This window comes from Thermomyces dupontii, assembly GCF_041956625.1.
Source record: "Thermomyces dupontii strain NRRL 2155 unplaced genomic scaffold VTN31scaffold_1, whole genome shotgun sequence".
Lineage (NCBI taxonomy): Eukaryota > Fungi > Ascomycota > Eurotiomycetes > Eurotiales > Trichocomaceae > Thermomyces > Thermomyces dupontii.
The window spans coordinates 4,530,298-4,553,929 of NW_027192307.1; the positions used below are offsets into that span (position 1 = coordinate 4,530,298).

General features: G+C 53.5%; 9 protein-coding genes and 1 non-coding gene across 10 annotated transcripts; 4 read left to right on the forward strand and 6 right to left on the reverse strand.

Annotated features, from left to right (window-relative positions):
* Positions 1–1,118: 1,118 nt before the first annotated feature.
* On the reverse strand, positions 1,119–3,948 carry VTN31DRAFT_1707 (uncharacterized protein; the record flags this gene model as incomplete). The annotated part of the gene is made up of 4 exons (XM_069401794.1): positions 1,119–1,165; positions 1,222–3,319; positions 3,405–3,635; positions 3,694–3,948. 4 exons carry the CDS (start codon positions 3,946–3,948, stop codon positions 1,119–1,121), a joined length of 2,631 nt encoding a protein of 876 aa, XP_069264563.1.
* A 951-nt stretch (positions 3,949–4,899) lies between these two features.
* Positions 4,900–4,972, forward strand: VTN31DRAFT_t12. The gene has a single exon. It is a non-coding gene; the product is annotated as a tRNA-Val (tRNA).
* A 579-nt stretch (positions 4,973–5,551) lies between these two features.
* VTN31DRAFT_1708 (uncharacterized protein) lies at positions 5,552–6,613 on the forward strand (the record flags this gene model as incomplete). Its single annotated transcript, XM_069401795.1, has 6 exons — positions 5,552–5,598; positions 5,658–5,697; positions 5,759–5,883; positions 5,945–6,140; positions 6,211–6,520; positions 6,576–6,613. 6 exons carry the CDS (start codon positions 5,552–5,554, stop codon positions 6,611–6,613), a joined length of 756 nt encoding a protein of 251 aa, XP_069264564.1.
* Positions 6,614–6,930: 317 nt separating this feature from the next.
* VTN31DRAFT_1709 (uncharacterized protein) lies at positions 6,931–9,381 on the reverse strand (the record flags this gene model as incomplete). The annotated part of the gene is made up of 1 exon (XM_069401796.1): positions 6,931–9,381. One exon carries the CDS (start codon positions 9,379–9,381, stop codon positions 6,931–6,933), a length of 2,451 nt encoding a protein of 816 aa, XP_069264565.1.
* Positions 9,382–9,934: 553 nt separating this feature from the next.
* VTN31DRAFT_1710 (uncharacterized protein) lies at positions 9,935–11,446 on the forward strand (the record flags this gene model as incomplete). The annotated part of the gene is made up of 3 exons (XM_069401798.1): positions 9,935–9,943; positions 9,997–10,443; positions 10,496–11,446. 3 exons carry the CDS (start codon positions 9,935–9,937, stop codon positions 11,444–11,446), a joined length of 1,407 nt encoding a protein of 468 aa, XP_069264566.1.
* Positions 11,447–11,707: 261 nt separating this feature from the next.
* VTN31DRAFT_1711 (uncharacterized protein) lies at positions 11,708–13,102 on the reverse strand (the record flags this gene model as incomplete). Its single annotated transcript, XM_069401799.1, has 1 exon — positions 11,708–13,102. One exon carries the CDS (start codon positions 13,100–13,102, stop codon positions 11,708–11,710), a length of 1,395 nt encoding a protein of 464 aa, XP_069264567.1.
* Positions 13,103–13,414: 312 nt separating this feature from the next.
* On the forward strand, positions 13,415–14,666 carry VTN31DRAFT_1712 (uncharacterized protein; the record flags this gene model as incomplete). The annotated part of the gene is made up of 3 exons (XM_069401800.1): positions 13,415–13,417; positions 13,466–13,789; positions 13,851–14,666. The coding sequence occupies 3 exons, from the start codon at positions 13,415–13,417 to the stop codon at positions 14,664–14,666; spliced, it is 1,143 nt and encodes a 380-aa protein (XP_069264568.1).
* A 759-nt stretch (positions 14,667–15,425) lies between these two features.
* VTN31DRAFT_1713 (uncharacterized protein) lies at positions 15,426–16,631 on the reverse strand (the record flags this gene model as incomplete). The annotated part of the gene is made up of 1 exon (XM_069401801.1): positions 15,426–16,631. The coding sequence occupies one exon, from the start codon at positions 16,629–16,631 to the stop codon at positions 15,426–15,428; it is 1,206 nt and encodes a 401-aa protein (XP_069264569.1).
* Positions 16,632–17,380: 749 nt separating this feature from the next.
* VTN31DRAFT_1714 (uncharacterized protein) lies at positions 17,381–21,073 on the reverse strand (the record flags this gene model as incomplete). Its single annotated transcript, XM_069401802.1, has 2 exons — positions 17,381–20,950; positions 21,008–21,073. The coding sequence occupies 2 exons, from the start codon at positions 21,071–21,073 to the stop codon at positions 17,381–17,383; spliced, it is 3,636 nt and encodes a 1,211-aa protein (XP_069264570.1).
* A 162-nt stretch (positions 21,074–21,235) lies between these two features.
* On the reverse strand, positions 21,236–21,500 carry VTN31DRAFT_1715 (uncharacterized protein; the record flags this gene model as incomplete). The annotated part of the gene is made up of 2 exons (XM_069401803.1): positions 21,236–21,240; positions 21,296–21,500. 2 exons carry the CDS (start codon positions 21,498–21,500, stop codon positions 21,236–21,238), a joined length of 210 nt encoding a protein of 69 aa, XP_069264571.1.
* Positions 21,501–23,632: the final 2,132 nt, after the last annotated feature.

Sequence of the window (23,632 nt, forward strand, 5' to 3'; positions counted from 1 at the left end):
GTGTACACAGGAGCCTGGGATCCGGAGTTGGTGTCTTCAGGTGCGTCAGAAGGAGTCATGTTGCAGCCCCTGCAGGAGGAGAGCACCAACGGATCCAGAGCAACGGAGTCAGTACACAAATGGGATAACACAATATGGGATACAACCGACAACTGCAAACAAGCGGAGACAGAAGAAAAAAAAACAAAAAGGCAGCCGGGGAAAGAAAAGGTTCCAGAGAGGAAGAGATATAGAGGCAACAAAGCTCTAGAGAGACAGGAAGCAGATGAAGGTGAGATTGAATTGAAAAAAGGATCAGAGAACAGGATGGGCTATGTCGGATGGTTAGATGACTCAGCGTAGATCAGGGAAGGTGGAAGAGATGGAAGGTGAGACCCAGAAGGTGGAAAGAAGGAAAGAAGGAAGGAAGGAAGGAAGGAAAGAGAAAAGAACCAGATGAGAGGTGCGGCAGAGAGAGGGCAGCGTGTCAGACCCATCCACATGCTGCCAAAAGGGGCAGGAGCCAGCACAATGTCTCGCAGCTTGTGATGCAAGACTCACTTCTTCCAGAAACAGAAGGAGCAAACAGCGAGGAGGTGGTGAATGACAGTTCACACACAATGCCAAACAGGAAGGAGCACAAGGGAGAGCCGAGAAGGAAGGCACAATTGGGGGTCATGCGGCTTGTTCCAAGAGGCTGGTGTCAGCTGGCGAAGGGTCCAAGTTAATAAAAGAGCCCATTCGGGGACAATATCGAGGCCACAGTCGGAGAATGCAAACAGAATAGAATAATAGAATACAAAAGTTCTGCCTGTGAGAAGCAGCCAATATCGCCGGGACACCTCGCCCTGTCCAGAGGTCCAACCACATTCGACGACATCAAGAACACGGAATGGATTAAAGTGAATGACAAGTCAGTCTCGGCCATTCAAGCACTATTACAGACGAACGTCGTAAGATCATAAGATACATGCAATAGTCATGCCCTGTTATACTCGTGAATGAGAGACATTGGGCGGCAGTGGAATGAGCATGGTTGTAGCCGCAGATGTCCGTATGAATGTGCTTTCGGTGGTAACATAGTCGAGCGGATCAGGCAAAACGACTGGGCGACCATCAAACAGCCCGCTTCCTCCCTCTCATGGGTTTTTCATATGTTGCGTCGACACCCGTTGTAGAGAAACAACTGTATTGTGTCATTAGCGCTGAGTGTGATCACGGATGGGGGAGATTGGCGCTTACGAAAGTCTTCCAAGTTGCGCTGCTTCTGACTGTGCCGCGGACTCTTTCCATGCATCAGATCATCAAAGCCGGTCGATCCTTGGAGCAAGTAGAAAAGGGCGCCCATGACACAGAATATGCCGAACGAGAACACCCAGACCCGGGTAACTGCGACGACGGACGTTTGCCCTCCGACGAACCAGCCAAAGACACAAAACAGGGTAGCAATCAGGTCAACAAGAAGAATGGCTCCGGTGAGCTGCCAGGATGGCCGCGACGACCAGAATGGACCATTGGCGCGCGTGATAAAGATCAGCCAGTTCTCTGTTAGAGAGATCTCCAAGAAGAGGACTGGATCGCGTTGACCAAAGTTCTCAATGATTCCGCCTTGCGCGCCACCAACAAGCATCGTCGTCAGTGTAATCCAAGTTCCGACCGCCAGGACTATGCCAAGGAGAACCGACATGCCCCAAAGCTTTGGCAGATTCCACTTCACCGGTGTCTTGGAATAGGGGGCATTGTCATAGGCAATGGCCAATGTCGCAATATCAGCAAAGATGGCAATGAAGACAATCAACTGCAAGTTCAGGCTCTCATTCAAGATCACGATCCATAGACCTAGGAAGATTTCCAAGTGAAGGGAGAGGGCAATGCGGTAGACAATGTAGGCGTGCATCCGATGAAAGATCTGGCGCGACGTCTTGATCGCGTCAATAATGGCAGAGAGTCCCGGGGCCAGGAACACAATGTCCGCCGCCGAACGAGCGGCATCGGATGCTCCTTCAACAGCAATGCCCGTATCTGCCTTTTTCAGAGATGGCGCATCATTGACCCCGTCGCCGGTCATGGCCACAAGATAGCCTCGCTGCTGCAAAATCTCCACGACGTTGTACTTGTGCTGGGGGAAAACCTCAGCGAAGCCATCCGCTGCCTCCACAAAGTCGTACACCTCAGAGCCGGGCATATCACCGCCTCCTCCAAGGCCCAGGCGCTCCGCATTATACACGTTGGTTCCGAGACCGAGTTGACGTGAGGTTTCCCGGGCAATTCCAACGGCATCACCGGTCAACATCTTGATCGATAGCCCCAAGGTTTTCGCTTCGTTGATTGTCTTCGCTGTATCGTGACGGGGTGGATCAGCGCAGGGCACGATTCCAAGAATCTCCCACGCCTGTCCTTCCCGCTTGCGAGCAACACCCAGAGAACGGAACCCACGACTGGCAAACTCGGCTACTTTGCTCTTGTAAGCATTATCGACTTCCTGGGGTATAGGGTGGTCATCCTCGACAGTCTTCAAGACGAAAAGAGGTGCGCCCTTGACACAGACCACTCTCTCGCCAGTCGGAGACCGAACCACGGCGGTGATCTTTTTCGACACGGGGTCAAAAGGGTAAAACTCTAAGACTTCATACTGCGTCAGTACGCTCTTGGCACGAGGATAGTAGCGAAGCGATTTCAAGAAGGCTTTGTCAATAGCATCGATGCCCTTCGTCTTCCTTGACGCTGCAAGGCACGCTGTCAGCATAAGATCTTCGGGGTCAACCTCAGCCACTGTGTACGGTTCAGCCAAAGACAACTTGTTCTTCGTGAGGGTTCCCGTCTTATCGGAACACAGAATTTCAACCCCAGCAAGAGACTCAATCGCAGACAGCTTCTGCACAATTGCTTTTTTCTTTGCCAGATAGGCGGCGCCCACTGCCATCGTGGTAGTAACAACAGCAGGAAGACCAACGGGGACACCAATCATCGTGATTCCAAGAGTAAACTCGAGAATCCGGACAATGCCAATTGAGCGGTAGAATGAGGCGACCCAGACAATGAGGAGCGTGAATACAACCAGCGACAGCAGAATGGTTCCAATGCCATTCAGCACCTCGGTAAAATGGCCGCTCCCGGAGGACGCAGCGTTGACTAGCGCAGCTGCTCTACCCACGTAGGTGCTGTCACCAGTTGCAGTGACGACCATGTGAGCCTTGCCCCGTTTGACAGTTGACGAAGCAAAACAGGTGTCTCCATGATGCTTGTCAACAGCAAGAGACTCTCCGGTAATGCAGGATTGATCAACTTGGAGGAAAGCATCCTCTGTGACGATGCGTCCGTCAGCTGGAATGATTGTCCCCTGGGTTGATTGTCGGTTAGTTTCTGCTACTTTTTGCCCTTCATCGTTTCCTATTGAACCTGCTACGACGGTTGACGTATCATACCTCTTCTACCCGTAGGATATCTCCTGGCACAACCTCCGAAGCCAAGATTTCACGCAAATGGCCATTTCTCACTACCGTTGCCTTCAGTGCCAGAGTCTTCTTCAGTTCATCAACGATCGAGCCTGCTTGGTACTCCTGGACAAAGCCAACTGACGCGTTGAGCAGGAGCAACGCACATATGACACCAAAATCGACCCAGTCTTGGAGACAGGCGGCCAGAATTGCAGCAGCCTAATAAACGGCGTTAGGAAGGGCATTGATCGTGTAGGTGAATCGGGGGACAACTTGCCTCCATTACGAATTGAATTGGGCCCGCGAAGAAGCCCAGAAACTTCAGCAGCAGATTTTCCTTTTCCTCTTTCATCTGGTTAAGTCCATATTTCTTTCTTCTGGCAATCACCTCTGGATCTCTGAGACCAATGCGGGGGTTCGTTTGGAGTAATTCCTCGGGAATCAGAAAAGCAGTTCCAGACTCATCGAGTCCATCGTCATCTTCTCCCGCGCAGTCATCTTGGGACTCTAGATCAGCAATCAGGGCATCCATATCCTCATCGTCGTCGCCCTCTGGGACATGGTTCTTTTCGTGTACAGGCTGCACCGTCTCGGGAGCGTCTGTGTAACTGTCCCTCTCCTTCCGGGAACGATGAGGAGGCTGAGAAGGAGCGTGGTAGCTTGCCATCACAGGCAATTTGAAAACCAAAGAACAGTACGAAGGGGCACAAATTCAAAGAGCTGTGATGGGAGAATTCCCAGTCGCAAGCAAAAGAGAGACCATCGAACGAGCGAGAAATCAGAGGATAGTTCCTGCTATTCGTTGTATATGGCAGGAATGAGCTGTGAGCACGAAAGGGAGGGGGGTGCCCTGTGTATATATATAAAAGAGCGTCTAGCACCCACTGGTCAAGTAGTCATAGACGGTTAACTGGCATGATCTGCTTTGATATCGAAACGAGCGAGAATGGATTGATGGGAAATTGATGCAGACGATGAGGCAGGAAAGATATAGTCGATATATAAATCAATCACCCGAGACGAGTCATATGAAGAAGGAGCGAATCGTCCTGCCTGCCTCCATGATCTCCCCGGCCACATCCGGCAGGAGGCTTTCATTGGCAACAGAGTTCCCAGTGCTTCTGGTAATGTTCCTGATTCTGCGGAGGAAGTATGAGTACTCATCATCAAGTTCGGTGTTCCAAGATGCGTTTCGCGGCTTTGAGATTCATGGATTTAGACCTCGGTCTCGCAATCAGTTTTGACAATATGAAATTGCTCTTGTAGGTACTATTGACTGAGCGCAACATGTCGAGGTGGAGAATAATTTGATCCCGAACCAAGAGTCAATGTCCAGGGCTTCTCTCCCTTTGGTGAGGCAGTGAGGCGACCTATGTTTATGAGCGCCTACTTCGTCGTGAAATGGGCGATAAGGGCAAGTGGAACAATCCAATGGAATGGTCACCCTCATCAGATCTTGCTTGGAAGTTCTACTTCAACAATTGACTGGTTGGTCTAGTTGGTATGACGTGTCCTTCACACGGACAAGGTGCTGGGTTCGATCCCCAGGCCGGTCATGATTTCTTTCTTTTTCCTGCGTCTTTTTTTTTTCCTCCCCTATTTTTCCCGAAGGCATCGATGCGACAAGTTCGGATTGAATCCAAAACCATCCTAACCTAAGTAGTACATAATACCTAGAGAGTTATTCCGTACTCCGTACCAAGTACCAAGTACATAGTATACCACTGCCGTCGTGCACCATCAAAAGAAAACAGTTCTTTTCATGTGTCATGTGTCACGTGTGGATATCAGAAGTACTATAAGTTACCATATTAGGGTTAGTTCAATAGGCAACAAGCGGACTTTCCTAATCAGGACTAGTACTCTCCACATTAACCTTACGTAATCCAAAGGGACCGGTGTGCACTAAAGAGATGGATGTCGGTCAGATACGGGATACTCGGTCGCTCTTGATGGAGAGCAAGTACCTAAGTAATGCGATGATCAGGACCATGCTGTGTCCAGCTGTGCGGCCATGCCGTCAATGGAGGCGGCTCTTCTCAACAGCTCGATCATCCACCGTCGAATTGTCCCACCAGGTGATCGAGCCGCCAACATCTCAACCTTGGGGCCGAGACGGCTATCCCATCATTTTCATGCATGGATTGTTCGGCTCCAAGAGAAATAACCGGAGCATCAGCAAGTATGTAATCAAAGGATGACGTTGCCTAGTTTGATTGTGCGTAGCATTGACAGAGACAGGGCCCTGGCTCGTGACCTTAATCGAGACATATTCATTGTGGTAGGTTATGACGTTTTCACCACCTTTTGGGCAGATAGTTGATTAGTGACGGACTGTATAGGATCTGCGAAACCATGGTGATACCCAACATGCTCCAGATCATACCTATGATCACATGGCAGAGGATGTGATAGAGTTTGTGCGGCAGCATCAACTCGGCAAGGCCGTGCTGATAGGGCATTCCATGTAATGTCGCCCACCTCTCATGAGCATCAACATGATGAGTCTTTCTCCTAATCTCGTCCAGGGGCGCCAAAACAGCAATGACTGTTGCACTACGACATTCAGATCGGGTGTCCGGTCTGATTCCCGTCGACAATGCCCCGATTTCTGCGCGCCTCGCTTCCGATTTTCCAAAGTATGTCGAGGGCATGAAACGAATTGAGAGCGCCAATGTCACCAAGCAGAGTGAAGCAGACGAGATTCTGCAAAACTACGAAGAGGTGAGTTCCATATCTCCGCAAACAACACCTGCGAGGATGGATTGTTAGAACTGATGTCGACTCATGGAAGTCTCTCCCAATCCGACAATTCCTCCTGACAAACCTCATCCGCGGGAGCAATGGCAACACCTTGAAATTCCGTGTGCCGCTCTCCATTCTCGGACCGGCATTGGACAACATGGGCCGATTCCCATTCAACCATGAAACAGACACCAACATCAAGTACGACGGGCCAACGCTGTTCATCCGCGGATCTAAAAGTAAGTATGTGCCTGATTCAACAATGCCCGCGATCAAGACATTCTTCCCCAACGTGCGCGTCGTGGACATCGAGGCGGGTCATTGGGTGATTTCTGAAAAGCCCGAGGACTTTAGACGAGGTGAGTGTGTTGTCCTGTCATTTGATAGTTCGACTTCGTTGTTGACGTGTTGCAGCGGTGATCAGTTTCTTCAAGGAGAACGAGGTCGAGTAGATTCATGTATGTACCAGTAGGCTTTTTGCAGATTAGTACGTAGTATGTCCATAGAATGAATAGATGGGTTCGCATGGCGATGGATGGTTCGGTGAAACCTATTACTGATTCATAACCATATGCCACCTGCGATACTGTACTCAAACAGCAATGGATACAATCGAATGATGCCCGCGTGAGAGACATGTACAGCAATCCGACAATCCTCAACACCATGGTATCGAACTCCGGTATGCCTGGTATCACGAAAACAGGAAAACCACAGGTAAAGAACGATCAAAAAACCGTGCACAGCCCACCCGCATTCCTTGGCCGGCCTACAAGTCCGCCTCGGCCGAATCCTCTGCGATTTTGCTCTTCTTGCGAGAGGATGAACTTGCCGACGCGGGAGACGTCGCATAGTTTGACGACGGCGTTACGATCGAATTCCGTTCCCTGGAGCTATCGATGTGGTTGGCGAGACCCGCGCTGCCGTCGCGCTTCCGCTTGCCCCTTGCTCCGGTACCAAGGACGCTTCCGTCCGGTGCGATGAGCATGCCGGCGTCATCACTGGTGCTATCGTCGGAATCCTCTAATCGGGATCGCTCAATCGTCAAGCCCAAATCTCCGTTGGCATGCTGGCGTAGCTTCCGGCCCAGGTCCGCATGTCTGACGACGTGTTCATGGGCCCGCTCCAGGTCATCAACCCGTTTTTTCAGGTCTGTGAGTCGAGTCTTGGACTTGCTTTCCAGTTTCTCCAGCCTGTCCTGGATGCGCTTCACGTCAACTGACCCAACCTCCCCTCGGTTGCTCTGGACAGCCTCGCGCAGGAGACGGATGTCGCCTTCGACGCTATTCTTGATTCTTTTGATAAGCAACGCCAGTTGATCTATGTGCTCCCCCCTGATAGAGTGATATCGGTCGCTCTCTTCAGCATTGCGCTTCACTGTACTCCGCAGCGACCGGATATCCGCCTCGATTGCGCTGATACAGTCGGCCTGCCGACTGATTCTTTGTTCCAGCGCCTCCTTGTCTCGCATGAATTCGTCGTGGCGTCTGCGAGATTCTGTCTGCACCTGCGATGTCTCCTGGGTGAGCGCAGATATTTTGTTGGCTTGTTCCGTGACCGTGTTTTGCAATTCAGCGAATTCCTGCGTCGGAGCCATCTGACCCATTTCATTCACCCGCCCCATCAAATTCGAGGTGTTCTGAATGGTCGCTTTAATGGCGTTTGCTGGCGGGTAGATCTCTTGCACAGTTTTCAGGACACGTTCAACAATTGGCTCCGTGCTGATTTGGTTGTATCGAGACTCAAGCGAAACAATGGCCGTTTCGACCGCCTGCAGACGACTGTTGATGTCCCCTGATTGGAACACCGCTGAATTGATTTGTGCCATAGCCTTCTGCAGCTTCTGGTTAAGCGTTGCCTCAAGGGATTTGATGGCATTCGACTGTTCGTTGTCTAAGGCGGCGCGCGCTGTGACATGCTCCTTGAATAGATTCTCCCAGCGCTGTACTTGACCGTCGAGCTGTGAAAGCGCCGCTCCGCTGGCTCTTTCCAAGCGCTGAACTTGGGCGTCGAGCATTGTGAAAGCATTCTCTCGGGCCTGCTCTGCGCCTGAACTCTGATATGCTGGCGATGCACGAATGGCATGAGAATCAGACACTTCGCTGGGTCGAATCGATTTCCCTTCCAGTCCCTCAATTCGCTTGAGAAGGTCATCAACAGTGTCAGCAGATTTCCTGCTATCGTTCATTGCCTCCTGTAATTTGTCCAGCTTTTGTGCGAATTCTGTCATTTGCATAGCCTTTCTGACTTGCAATTGTCCCAGCTGCGCCTTGAGTTCCGAAACTGCACTCAACAGTGACTCATCTTGCGTCCGGGATCCGGCCAGCAATTGGACCGTATCTTTGAGTTCCCCGATTTCGCCCCGAAGCTGTTGCAACTCCCGCTCCTGGTCCCCGGCTTGCGCTGGTGGATGTTGTAATAACTCTTTGATCTCGGCCAGCTCTTTGGACTGTACACCTGCCACCTTTTCGCGATCGTCGATTCGTTGATGAATCACACGGATATCTGGCAAAGTAGCCACTTGATCGTATTTTTCATCGTACTCCCTCTTGAATGCTTGCATTTGCGCTCGCATTTGTGCCTGCATTTGTGCGTGCATTTCTGTTTGCAGTCTTTCCTCCATTTCGGTTCGCAGTTGTGTCTGCAATTTTGTTTGCAGTTCCTGGATGAGTTGCGATTTCAGCTCGGCATGCTGCTGTTCTATGACCTCGGCGGCCGCCGACGCTGCCCCAGACTCGACTTGGAGGTTGAAGAGTCTTGCAACTTGCTCTTTTTGAGTCTGATACTGATCTTGACAGCCCTTCAACCTCCGTTCCAAGTGATTTACTTCACTCTGATACTGCTCCCACCTTTTGTTGATCACTTCTTGTGCCGCTGGAAATCTGTTCATGTTCTTTACTCTTCCATGATGGTCCGCCATAATCTGCAGGACCCGTTTCGCCTTGTCATGGTCCTGCCGTGTCGTAGCAATGAGGGTAGCATTCGTCGTGAAGTGCCCGAGTAAATCTGCCAGGGAATTTCCCTGCAGCTTCGGCTCTGATGTGACAGGAGTCATGGGGGCAGCTGTCGACGGCGCGTCGTTGGGCTGTGCGGGTGCATCTCGAGGGGAATCGGGCTGTCGTCCAGGTTGGGACTTGTTTGCAGCAGGAGGGTGAGTATGCGAGCCCTCTGTTCTTGTAGCCTGCCCGGCCTCACGCAGTGGCGTTGAGGGCTCGGCCATGGTGCCTGTAGCGAACCGCGGTTCATTCAATGCGCCACGGTTCGGTAGAGCAAAGTCGTACCAGCGAAAATCTCACTAGAAGTTCGGGTCCGTTGTCGATGAGCAAATGCAACGGTCGGTTGGGCCCAACAAAGCAGTCACCACTGCACACTTGAGAGATTCAGAGCTCCCACTTTTTAGTTCTCTCTTTGCATCCATCTGCGACCAGTAGTAGTACCTAAGGGCAGTGTCTGTTGTTGCGGCCTGAAACTGGCATTTCAGATGCCCTCACGACTGTCACGCACAACGCAAAGAACGACCAGACCTGACAGTCCCTGTAGAGTAGTAAGTAAAGTATTATCAGTATTTTTCGTCTCTGAACAAAAAGTCTACCAGATCCGTTACTTCGGGTCTGGATCAACCACGCACAGACGCCGATTCTGCCCTCTTTCCCCAAGGCGGTGAGAAGTGCCAAGGAACGACAGCTCTGTGAAAAAAGCTCCAATAGCCCGCGACGAGCAGCCATTCTTGCACCGAGGCTTGTCAGAGCCGGTCTGTTGTCGACGATTTCAGAATGACGGCAGTAAGTCCAGCCCGTCCCTTGCGTTTCCAGCCCATTGCTAACTGTCATGGTAGCCGATTTCCACAATCTCGGAGCAGAGGGAGCTCCGCGGCCTCAATCTCATCGCCGCCCATTCGCACATCCGGGGCCTTGGTGTCGATGGCGACACGTTGCAGCCCCGGGCTAATTCCCAGGGCCTGGTTGGCCAGGAGAAGGCCCGCAAGGCGGCGGCTGTGATTTTGCAGATGGTCAAGGAGGGCAAGATTGCGGGCCGAGCAGTCCTCATTTCGGGACCGCCGAGCACCGGCAAGACCGCAATCGCAATGGCCATGGCGCAGTCGCTTGGACCGGATGTTCCGTTCACAACGCTGGCATCCTCGGAGATCTTCTCGTTGGAGATGTCCAAGACCGAAGCTCTCACACAGGCGTTTCGCAAGTCGATCGGCGTGCGTATCAAGGAGGAGAGCGAGATTATCGAGGGTGAAGTGGTGGAGATTCAGATTGATCGCAGCATCACGGGGGTATGCGGTAGATGAAATGCAGTTGCGAAGCGCCTCATACTAACTGTGTCAGGGCAATAAACAAGGCAAACTCACGATCAAGACCACCGATATGGAAACGATCTACGACATGGGCACGAAGATGATTGACTCGATGACCAAGGAGCGCGTCATGGCGGGTGACGTGATTTCGATCGACAAGTCCTCCGGCAAGATCACCAAGCTTGGCCGTTCTTATGCTCGCTCTCGAGACTACGACGCAATGGGACCGGATGTCAAGTTCGTGCAGTGCCCCGAGGGCGAGCTGCAAGTCAGAAAGGAGATTGTGCACACGGTCAGCCTACATGAGATCGACGTGATTAATTCCCGAACCCAGGGCTTCCTGGCGCTGTTCTCGGGAGACACTGGCGAGATCCGGAGCGAAGTGCGCGACCAGATCAACACCAAGGTCGCGGAGTGGAAGGAAGAAGGCAAAGCCGAGATTATTCCGGGCGTGCTGTTCATTGACGAGGTTCACATGCTCGATATCGAGTGTTTCTCGTACATCAATCGCGCGCTGGAGGCGGAGCTCGCCCCGATCGTGATCATGGCCAGCAACCGGGGTCATACTCGGATTCGCGGAACAAACTATCAGTCACCGCACGGACTGCCATTAGATTTCTTGGACCGCGTGGTTATCATCAACACACAGCCGTACACAGCGGATGAAATTCACCAGATCCTCGCCATCCGCGCCGCTGAGGAGGAAGTCGAGCTGTCCCCCGACGCATTGGCACTTTTGACCAAGATTGGCCAGGAATGCGGGCTACGATATGCCAGCAACATCATCACGACGTCGCAATTACTCGCGGAGAAGCGAAAGGCCAAGACGGTCAGCATCGACGACATCCAGCGCAGTTTCCGATTGTTCTACGATCCTGGGCGGAGTGTCAAGTTCGTCAACGAGTTCGAAAAGCGATTCATCCGGGAAACTGGCGATGTGACGTTGTCGCATGCCAACGGTGATGCCATGGAAATTTCTTAGGCGTTCGATTTGGGTCTATTTATCTGCGTGTTTTTAAAGAATGGGCTGTCTGGGGTCGCGTAAAACGGGTTGCGAGGCCGCGGTCTTTTTTCGCATTGCATTGACGTGATGTATGATATTATGGTTGGCGCGTTAGTGATATCTGGGTCTTGTCTTTTAATAATGTTCAGTTTCCAGGATTCTCAGTACTACTGTCAAACGGAACGAGGATATCATGATTACTGTACAGGCGACATTTCTATCAAAGACCAGTCATCAACCCTAGGTGAACGCCGTCACATAACGCCAGCTGTCATCCGGATCACCAACTTGTCGGAATTCCACACCCTCGCCAAAGTACCCAGCGTCCCTCCAGGACTGCATTGTAGCGCTGTCGTACGGCCCATGAATCTGCCCCCCGTCCCGAGCATCGGACCAGCGAAACTCCCAGGCCACAGCGCTGCCGTTCGCGCTATCCGCACCCTCCTGCGTCTCTGCGCTGGCCTCGGGCTCAGGCGGATCAACCCATGTCTCTCCCGTCTCTCGTCGGTAATGGCGCGTTAGGACCTCCCGCTCTGCATCGTAGATGTCTGCCATGCCTCTTGAGAGGAGTAGATCGGCGGCCCCCGTGATGTCGTCGATGGCCTTTCGTTTCGCGGTCTCCTGCGGGTCTTCCTCGCCCATATCAACGTCTTCGCTGCCTCCGTTCTGAGAGTTCTTCTTGTTCTTCTTCGTCTGCCACTTGGGCTTTTTCTTCAGGCCCTTGCCGAGTCGTGCCAGCGCCTCGAGCACCGTCTCACCCTTTTCGAGGTTCGTAATGAGGGTCCGGAGGAGATCCGACGTCAGGATGCTATCCATCTGGCGGTCCCTTTCTCGTCGCTCGTTCTCTCGTCGTTCAGCAGCCTCCTTTGCCCTTCGGATGTCTTTCTTGGACACACCATCTAGCCAACGATCGTGGATCGCGTCCGGGTCGGCGGCTTTTCGAATGTAGTTCCCAGCTTCGTCGAATCGGCCCTCTTCCTGCTCGGCGCGCATGTTGAAGGCGTCAATGAGCGGTGCATGGTGCTTCTTGCCGCCGGCGCCGACCTCCGCGTCAAGATTCTCGTCCAAGCGCGCGCGCTCCTCGTCGTCGACATCGCTTTCGCTCTCGCTTTCACTCACCGCGTCCTCTGCCCGTTTGATCTCGTCCGGCCGACTAAGATCGACGCGCACTTTGCGCGGGCCACTCGAACTACCCACTTGACCGACGATTTCATCGTCTCGCAGAAAGCGGACGCTCTTCTTGCCCTTGCGGGATGTCGCATCCCCCTCATCGCCTTCGCCGCCTTCATCCTCCTTCAAATCGGCAAACATATCATCATCGGCGGCCGCCGCGCGTTCTTCCTCCCGCTTGGCCTTTGCTTTCGCCTCGGCGCGCAGATCGAACGCATCTTCGTCGCTGTCAGATTGGTATCCGTCGAGATTGACGGCATTTCGGCGGACGCCGCGTCCGCGGCCGATTTCATCAGCGTCTAGGATTTCATCCTCCTCGGGCTCATCGGGGGCTAGTTCGGAGGGGTTTCGGAGATCGAAGCGTGGCTTCTTGGACGAGGAGGGGCCGCTTTCGCTCTCTTCGGCGATGTAAGTGCGGGCGAATTCTTCGCCGGCACGCTTGGGGCGGACTGATGGCATGGACATGTTGAACTGGCGATCACAGAGCTCTGTGTTGAGCTGTCAGAATTAGAGCTTCGTAGGCACGTATCTGACTGATCAAATCAAATCGGAGACGGGAAACCATCAACAACTTGCGTCATGGGTCAAAAGTACTAACTACTCCTACGGTACCTCCTATTACTCCGTGCTGAATAACTTCGACTTGAATCTTACCTAGTACTACTCAAGCTTTCGTTCTCTCACCGTATTTCTGCCAGAACAAACTGGCATCTATTCTCCTCACTTCTACTCGTCGAATCTCTGCCTTCACCTAACCCCTCCACCACCTTCACCGCCATGGTAGAGTATCCCGCCGCCCTCACCGAAAGAACCATCTGACGGACACAGTATCGTCCAGGCTTTTGGGACACAGATCCCATGGACGGCATCCTCGGTCCCGGCGCCATGAACTACGGTGCAGGCACCAGCCGGCGACGCTTCGACGAGTACTACCGCTGCTACCCGGTCGCGATGCTTCCCGGGCCCGAGCGAGAGAACGTGAACCATGGCGGCAAAGTAATCATGCCACCGAGCGCGCTGGATAAGCTGAGTCGGCTACATATTACATATCCGATGCTGTTCGAGCTGCATAATGGCATCAAGGGGCGAATGACGCATGCCGGTGTGCTGGAGTTTATTGCGGAGGAGGGCAAGATCTATCTGCCGTATTGGGTTCGTCTTCTACCCGGGACAATATAAATGATGGATGAGGGGCTGACTACTGGGATGGCAGCTTATGCAAACCCTTCTCTTGGAACCCGGGGATCTCGTACAGGTGAAATCGACGGATCTCCCGCCCGGCCGCTTCATCAAGCTGCAGCCGCAGTCGACGGCCTTCCTCGAAATCAGTGACCCGAAGGCGGTGCTGGAGAACGCGTTCCGAAACTTCTCCTGCCTCACTAAGGGCGATGTTTTCACATTCTTCTATAACGACCAAGTGTACGAGGTCGCAGTGCTGGAAACGAAGCCCGAGAACGAGAAAAACGCCATCTCTGTGCTGGAAACGGACCTGGAGGTTGACTTTGCGCCTCCTGTTGGCTATGAAGAGCCCAGCACAGCGCGCCCCAGTGGAGCAAGCACTCCAGCAGGTGGTGCCGCTCCATCGAACATTCCCGGAGGGGGTCGGATCCATTCAGCAGGCACGATGGCACAAGCGATCAACTACGCCGCGATCGCGCCGGAGTCGACCGACGCTACGGCTGGCGCCAAAGCCGTGTCTTCTAACTTTCTCTCAACGGGTTATCGCTTGAACGCGAAGAAGGGTTCCAAAGCGACGACCCCTCAACCCAGCACCCCGACACCGGGCACCGCCGACCCGCGTCATCCGCCGCCGACTCGGCGAACCAACGGCCCGCAGCCACTCCGCCTGCCGCCGAATAAGCTCTTCTTCGGGTACGCTATCAAACCGCTGAAGAAGCGGGATGAGAGCGGCCGACCCGTGGAAGAGGAGAAACCACGCTTCCAAGGTCCCGGACAAACCCTGCGGAGGAAGAAGGGGTTAGGAGGCGCGGACTCGGGCGCGGCCAGCGGGAGTGAGGGGAGCCGTTGATGATTAGATTTGCTAGATCGTTTTATTGTTGTTTTGATGGCGTTATGGATACATTAGGCTACGGCATGTAATGAGAATATTCGATTCGATCGAGTAGAATGGGAGCATTCTGATGAACCTGTTGAATTCGAACCACTATTCATTTCTAATGCCATTTTTCAACGCACTCTTTATGCCCGTCAGTACTTTGGAAATAATCAAACCTGGACAACCTTGGAATGAAAGGCAACATCCTGATAATGGTTAAAGGCGACCAGCTCCTTGCGAAACTCAGTGAAGATCTCCCAGGCCTCGTCGAACCCTAAAGGAAACTCCTGACGAGATCGTTTGATCTCCTGCTCGCGCTTCATCCGGCTCATCCACTGGTCTGGGCTCTTGTCATGGTGGCTGTCGACCCAATCAGCGCGTTGCGGGGGCACGTTGGCCGTTGAGATGATGCGGATGTTGGGGTCGACTAGCATGATCTTGACCCCTCGCACGCGGGCCGGCTTGCTGCGGTCCTTGGCCTCGACATGCACTTTGTGCTGCAGCAGGTTGGGCCACGCGATCACGCGCCCGGTCCTGCCGCGGACCGCCCCGACCCCTTGCACCGCCGGGTGGTTGTTCGTCAGCCCGAAGATCTGCTCCAGCCAGACCGATTCGGCCTGGTCGTGCTCCACATCTAGGAGCGGCTGCACGTCTGACGACTGGCGGAATTCCACCTGGACAACTTCCGCGTTCTCGATGATGTACCAGATCAGCGCGGTGGCGCAAACGTGTTCATTCTGTGGTCATTCTGTCAACACCATCCGCCCCTCTTTCATTGCTAGGAAGCAAACCCACCATCTGCCCATCAATATGCCATGTAGTGTCGAAAACTGGCTTCTCAGGGGTCGCCCCAAAGTCGATCGTCCGGATGAATACCTGCAACCCTCGACTGCGGCCAAAGTCCTTGAGAAGATCCAGCCGAGACTCGATCCGGTGCGTGCTCCTTTTCTCCGGGGGTAGGTCGTCCAGCAACTCCGGGGGCATTGCAATCGGGGAGAACTTGCCGGGCTCGGGCTGCACGACGACGTAGCGCTCCCTCTTCCAGTCCCTTATACGTTCTTCGTAGCAAGGGTCGGTCTCGCCTGGCTTCTGCGCTGGCGGCTTGTCATTGGGGTCGGGCACTTTATGGTACTGCACGTTGTGCAGCTCGATGCGCGAGCGCGAATGCAGCAAGTCCACCAGCGGTGTCAGCACGAGGTTCCAAATCGGGATGACCTCGTCCAGCGTCTGCTCGATCATCCGGTACGCGTCCCGCTCCGCTTCCGGATGCAGGTTGTTGACGTAGCTGGCCAGGTAGCAGGACCCGTCTGCGCGGAATCCCACATCCGTTGGCAGCCATTGGAACCTCGAGCTGAACGGCCGGACGTCTACGTCTGCCCGCGACGCAATCGCCCAGCTCATGTCTTTGCGGCTGATGCCGGGATTCTCTGGGTGCCTCAGCACTTCGCCTTGGCCAATGGAGTCAATGGCTTCGTCCACCCCAATCACCCGGTCGCGCAGGATCCGACTGCGTCCAAATACCAGCGGGAACAACGACGGATGCATGAAGCTCCGCTCCCGGTCCTCCACAGCGACCTTGTGATACAGTTCAATCGAAGCTGCGATCTTCTCCAGGTTCTCAGTCGCTCGGCGTATATTTTCTACAATGGAGACAAACGCACGCTTGTCCGCCTTGATCACGTCTCCGTTGAAAACGCTGACCGTGCCCGTGCGTTGGTAGAGCCGCGCCTTGAATTTAAGCTCGTCGCAGATCCAATCCACCATCTTTTCGCTGATATCCTCCCCTGTGCTCATCACTTGGCGCCGCCAGTTTTCCATGTACGTTGCGTCAAAGGCCTGCCTCCTGGTCAGCATCGTCAGGCGGCTCACAGGCGGGAAGCGACTTACCTTGGACGGCCAATCCTGTAGATCTGTGAACTCGTTCAAGAGGCGAATCATTGTTTTCTCTCGGAGAGTCATCAATGGTTGACTAAGAATGGCCAATATCAGTTTCCACTTGAAATTGCCCCGTGAACACCTCTCCCTTGACCGAGAGGATACCATACCTGATATAGCCCTTCTCGATATCACGATCGTCCAGAGCGGAGGGAAACAGGGCGCGGTGTTTTATGCCATAAGCGTCCATTGCCAACGGGCAGTAATCCAATGGAAGCCCGAACCCGGGCATCGTGAAGCAATCTTCCTGCTTGGGCGGCGGCCGCAACGGCACGGTATACGGACTGGACTGCATTTTCGGGGCGACGGTATATGCGGTGTATATCGTATCGTCAACAGGCACAGACAAAAGACGCAGTGATAGAGAGAGAAAGAGGAACGATCGAGCGTGCTTGACTAGCAAACCCCCGGCTTGATGAGATGATCTCCAGCCAGACTTCCCGCGGAATCACCGGTAACTTTGTTTTGCTTCGATTTTTTCTCGATGTTTCCTTTCTATGGGTTTGGTTCGAATGCTGGTCCGGATCGACGTCAAACTGACAGAGCTCAAAGTTTGACTGTCCGGAATATAGTTGCGAGACCAGTGACACTGTAGGCATCGCCTGAAACGATGCAAAGTCGGAGAGTTCCTCGAAGCTTATCAGTGCCGAGAAAATCAGGTCATTTGTGAAGATATGTCATCATTTGTAGTTTCATTGTATATGAAAGGGCGAACTTTAATGTACATGGACAGAAGTACTCGATGAGCCAGGTCATTGAAATCCTCGTGACTCTGGAAACTCGTCTTCCAGCTTCAGTCGAGCGGTCACGTTCATGCTGAAGAGTTCCTGGATCAATAGCTTGGCCGCGTACGGGATTGTCATCTTGACCACCCCGCGCGACGACCGGCACCGCTGGCACCAGTTCAGGTAGCCCATGAACCCGCACTTTTCGCACACGTCGACCTCGTGCTTGTCCGATGACAGCATCAGCCGCTCCAGCAGAAGCTGGCTGGTGCCGTAGGCGATGAGGCAGTCTCGTTCCATCTCTCCCAACCGCAGTCCTCCGTCGCGCGACCGGCCCTCGGTCGGTTGCCGAGTGAGTGTTGCCCGCGGACCCCGGGCCCGGGAGTGCATCTTGTCCTGCACCATGTGTTTCAACTTCTGGTAGTAGATCGGCCCAAAGAAGACGTAGTACGGCATCGGCTCGCCCGTGATGCCTGACGTGAGGTAGTCTTTGCCGCCGTAGCTAAATCCCCGGTCGACGAGAATCGCTGACGTCTGCTGGATCGGATCCCCCGCAAACGCTGTTCCGTATCCGAACCGCCCCGTCAACACTCCGGCCTTGCCCGCCACGAGCTCTAGCAGCTTGCCCACGGTCATGCGTGACGGATAGCCATGTGGGTTCATGATGACATCCGGTACGATGCCCTGGTCTGTGAATGGCATGTCGACTTGCTCGGCGATAAGCCCAGTCACACCTTTTTGCCCGTGCCGCGACGAGAACTTGTCGCCGACCTCGGGCCGGCGAGTTTGCCGCGTGAGCACCTTGACGATCTGGCCCTCGCCTTCCGTGACGGAGATCATCACTTTGTCGATGTAGCTGGGGTCCGCTAACTTATACGTCATCGGCGCAGGAATGTATTTGGTCGGTCGGCCCGCGTCGGACCCAGTGATGCCTGTCGAGTAGGGCTGGTCCGGGGATGACTTGTTAATGTACACTTCCCCAGCATTGATCTTCTCGCCCACCGCCGCCAGTCCATCACTCTCCAGGATCGCATGCTTAGGAATGGGAACGCCATCCTCGTACTGGGGCTTGTCCAGCCGATCCATCGTGCCGTTGGGATAGCTCTTCAGTTGAGCCATGTATTTGCGGTAAACCTGGCAACGGCCAAAGCCGCGATCGATAGAGCCCTTGTTCAGGACCAGGGCATCCTCAATATCGTAACCGGAATAACTCATCACCGCTACCATGGCGTTCTGCCCAGCTGGGAGTTGATCGTACTTGATCAGCTCGATAGTTCGGGTCTTGACCAACGGTTTCTGAGGGTACACCATCAAGTACAGCAAGGAGTCGATGCGGAGGAACTGATTAGAAGCAATTGCCCCAATGGCTTGTTTACCCATTGCACACTGGTACGTGTTCCGAGGAGACTGGTTGTGGTGTGGATACGGAATCAACCCGGCAACTGCCCCGAGGATGGTAAACGGCTCGATCTCCAAATGAGTTGTCGTGTCCGTGACGTCTTTCTCATACATTGCAATGTTTGAGTCGTTTTCCTCGTTGACATCCAGATATTCCACCAGTCCCTGAGCCAAGAAGTCATCAAATTGCATCGTCCCATCTCGGAGCTTTTCCAGATGATGTCGTTCAACCAGAGGACGGCCGTTCTCGACAACAATCAGGGGTCGACATATTCGCCCATCGTCCGTGGCAATGTGGACAGCCCGCTGGTGGTGATTGATGTATATGCTGACAAACTCCGAAATCCGCCCCATCCGTCGAAGTCGGCGGAAGGACTCCAAGAAGTTCTTCGGTCTCCGTGTGAGCGCAATGGGCGTGCCGTTCAAGGAGACTATGTACGACCCCGGGCCGTAGATCTCTCGCCCACTGACCGTCAGGATGTCCTCTGCACCCAGCATGAAAACCAACTTTCTAACCGGACCCTCCTCGTCATTGGTCGTGATGTGCGTCATGAGAGCCAGGTTCTTCACAAGACCACAGGCCTCGCCTTCAGGTGTGTCGGACGGGCAAAGCATACCGAATTGCGACGGCTGCAGCGCTCTCGGGCCACTGACCTTGCGGGTCTTTTCGAACTGACTGGAAATCCGAGTCATCATGCCCAGTGCCGAGATGTAGCTGAGCCGGCTCAAGACATGAGTCACCCCCGCACGTTCCATGCGGAACCGCTTCAGACTCCAATTGCCCGTGGAGATGGCCCGGTTCAAGCCCTGGGTGATGTGGTTCCCATGCATGCCGATCACACTCCATGCGTCGAAGACCTCAGCTCGGCGCCGCTTTTGAAGCACTTTCTCAAAGTTCATTTTGATGTCGAAGCAGAACTTCTTGAACAAGTCTTCGAACAGAAGTGCCATCAGCTGACCTGCCAACTCCAGCCGCTTGTTTCCGACATAGTCCCGGTCATCGACCATGCCGGGGTCGTGCTTGGCCATCAGCACGCGGCGTGCCATGTGAGCTACGTAGATGGCTTTGGGTCGGAAGTTCATGTTGGTCACTTCCACATGGGAAATAATGACGGAGGATATCGCTTCGATGGCTTCTTGAATATGGGTTCTCTTGTAACTACCGCCCTGCCTCGCGCGGTTGATTTTGATCTTGGACCCAATCCAGTCCAGTGCCTGCTGTTGTGTGTAAACATTCTGCTTGATTGCTTCCTCAAAGTTCACGGCGAAGTCCTCTTGGTAAACTTGGTCCACGCCGGCAACAAGGAGCAACATCTCCTTGTCGGAATGAACTCCCATGGCTTTGAGAAGTATTACGATAGGGACATCATCACTCAGCACGTTATGTTTGAGATACAGCTTTCCCTTTTTCAGGATGATATAACTTTTCGACTTGCGCTCATTCGATGAACTTGTCACCGAGGCTTGAACGATTTCCTTCTTCGGATCGACCTCAACGATAACGCGGTTTTTGCTCAATTGCTCCTGAACCAAGATGACCTTTTCTGTTCCGTTGACGATGAAGTAGCCACCAGGATCCAGAGGACACTCGTTCAGCAAGTGCATTTCCGCCGGTGTCTTGTTGGCCAAGACGCATTTGGAGCTCCGCAGCATCAATGGCATCCTGCCAATGGCTACGGCCTTGCGATGCACAAGTTGGCGCGCACGCACATATTCAAAATCGACGTAGATTGGGGCGGCATAGGTCATATCCCGCAGTCGACACTCGTTCGGCGTGACGGTAGATTCGAATTCCACAGACTCGTTGCTCTCGTCAGGACGCCGAGGAGAGCCGAGATAGATGTTCGTAAACCGGAGGAAAAAGTTGTGATCTACTTCACTCCGAATGATCGAGCTCGACTGCACGATCTTTTTCAATTGAACCTCCACGAAGTAGTTGTAGGAATCGATGTGTTGTTTGACTAGTCCCTTAACTTTCAAGAATGCCGGAAGCAGGTTCCATTTGTCCCGGGCCGTGTCAATCGGGTCGGTGAGAGATTTGTTATAATAGAAGGGTTCCAGAACCGCATCGAATGGGTCGACTTGCTTGGGTTTTGCGTGCTCTTTAGCGTTGGTGGTCGGCTCCGGTGCGACTTGCGGTTTCATCGTAGAAGCGCGCTTTTTTTTCTCTGCTGCATCGGTCTCTTGGTGGTTTCCAGGCTGCGAAGATCATCCATGTCAGCTTGTCTCCAGAGCATGGTGGCCCGCCAGACATACCTCGGGCTGACCCGTCGCGCCGCGCGGAGCAGTTGCTCCAAGGTTCGGTCTCTTCCGTGGAGGCATTGTTCCTTCGCGGCACTTCGAAGCGCGCGACCCTCGCGGACCTGGTAACAGCCGTTGACGGCAAGGTCGTCAACGCGAGGTTGACATTTTTCAATGTCGGCGGGGAGCGATTAGATAAGCGGGAGCTGCGGCAGAAGCATTATCGAAGCCGAACCTTGTGAACTAAACTGTATCGAGTATGTATCCTGGTATGATCTAAACTAAGCCGAAAATGGTACCTACCTAGGTCAGAGATACGGAAATAATTTCCTCCGCCTCCGACTACGATCCGAGGGTTTGTTCGTTTGGACATGGACCCAGCATCCAGCACATCATACATGCAACAGTTCATGCCGCAGGGCTCGAGGGACTCTGTGGCATTATTCGCTTTCTGGTCGCTATGTACTCCGTACTGAGTATCCCGGAGGCCGTGAGTGATTATATCCATCTTGTATATGGCCGAGGAGTACTCGTACTTAGTATTAAGCCTGGTACTTACGAGTACATCAGTCCTCCCGTAAAGTATCTGACTCTTCGATTCTCATCAACGAGTGGCCCGGTCATTCGACGTTGTATGTTCACTTTCTTGTTATGTCTTCGATGTAAAGTACTATCTCCATGCATGGCCACTTCGGTATGAGTATGCCTCACGGGACTGGGCTCCATGCCGCACGGATCTGTGCCTATTCTGGAACCAGATTCTGGAAAAACGTCGGGTTCTGCTTCAGCTTTCAGCACAAAAATATCCCATCGGAATCCTTGAAGCGAGGGATGAAAGTACAGTCTGTCGTTGACTCTTCGGAGAGTATGACCCAATCATACAACAGTGGCGACACGCAATTTGCGGCGAGCGGATGTTGCATCCATCCATTGCAATTTGACACTGAAGTTCTGGAGTCTCAACCCTCTCAACCCAAGGGCGATACATACATAGTTGAGCGCAGGCCTGAACTGTTCTGAACAATGCAGTGCGGTTTCGAGAAGGACAAGCGTGCGGCGCTAATCCCGGCAGCTCATCGCGGGGTCCCAACTCCCAAGTTGACGATGCCCCGGGCGCTGTGAACCATGCATTAGCGCTGCTGCAGCGGGGAAAGGGGAGTTGATTGGCTGGTCATAACGCCTTGAAACGTGTCTAGACATGGGCGAGCTGTCGCTCTGTCTCCGTGCCCAAGGTCCGAGGGTTGGGACTCATATTCGGTGGGACTTGCGCAATGGAAGGCGACCAAAGAGCCTGTACCGGTACATTCCGCCGTGTACAACGCAAGCGTGGCAGCTCGCCGACCTCCCTCTGAATCCTTGTCTTGACACATCGATCAGAGTTCGGCGACGGGGTCCAGACAGGATGAAGAACCGTCTGTCCCCCGTGATTGTTATCGCCGATGGATCTACACCGCTTCGCTCCTTCAGCAGGTCGACCACAGGACAACCCCTCTCTGCTGACCGATCGTTGGCTGAGTCAGGGACTACAATGCAGATTACTGATGCCGGCTTGGGAAAAGGCCGGGTCGTTGGCTGCGATCTGGGATTTCAACGTGGCCTTGTCACAGTGCACATCTGTCCTGGTCTGCATATACTCGTAGAGCCTTCGGCTAGGCAAAAGCCCTTCGGGACGGTGACCAAAGTTACCTCTCTGAAGTCGACAACCCAATTTTATTCGATGAAGAGAATGCTGTTGGTGGGCCATGAACCGTGGAAATCATCAAGGTTAGGCTGGGTGATCCATGGTTGTCGCTGGGATCGCCAGGGCTTTCGGTTGTGATGCCAGTTGACAGCGGAGACGCACACCCAGTGTGCGGTCAACTTGTTGAGCCCACCGTCCAAGTATACTTGTCCAAGTCGTGAATTTCCTTTCGAACTCAGAAGACGCACTCGTACTTCAAGTAGAGGTACCTTGGACTCAAGTATTCGTCCTGTAGAACTCCCCTCATACCGCGCCACTCTAACCTCTAGGGGTCCAGCCACCGAGTACCACTGTCGGACAGGGTTCAAGGACACATCACCCAGATCCAATTATCGTAGATTACGAGGCAATCATGATCTGAGAGTTGACATGGACCCAGATTAATTCATCAGCAGCAATTGGCAATGAATAAGTGACCGATGCTTCATTGTTTTTTTGTGCCTGGAACCTGAAATCCCCGCTTTGGCGCCGCCGCTCGCTTGCGTCTATCACACCTCGCTCTCCTCCTGATCGTATTTCTTCTGCTCACACTCATTTCGACAGTGATACTCTCGTGGTTTTTATTTTTATTTGCCTGTTCCAAGTTTTTTGCTCTCGACCCTGCCGCTTTTCGTTTCGCGCATCGGTCTCTGTTCAGCTCTCGCCGTGTCCGCAGTCTTCGACCAGACGCCGCGCCAGAAAGCAGATGCGGCCGTCGTCCAGATCTCAGTGACCACGGAGAATTGCTGGCTGTTGTGCTCGTAGAGACCCGTGGTCATTGTTTGCGCAAAAGCGTGAGTGTTCCCCGTCCAGGGTGGATGCCAGCTCGCGGCCTCCAGCCCCTCTCCACTCCTCGTCTGCCCCCGTTCAACCCCCTCTCTTGCTCAGGGCGCTGGGCTCTGTCGGGCTCACAACGCTCA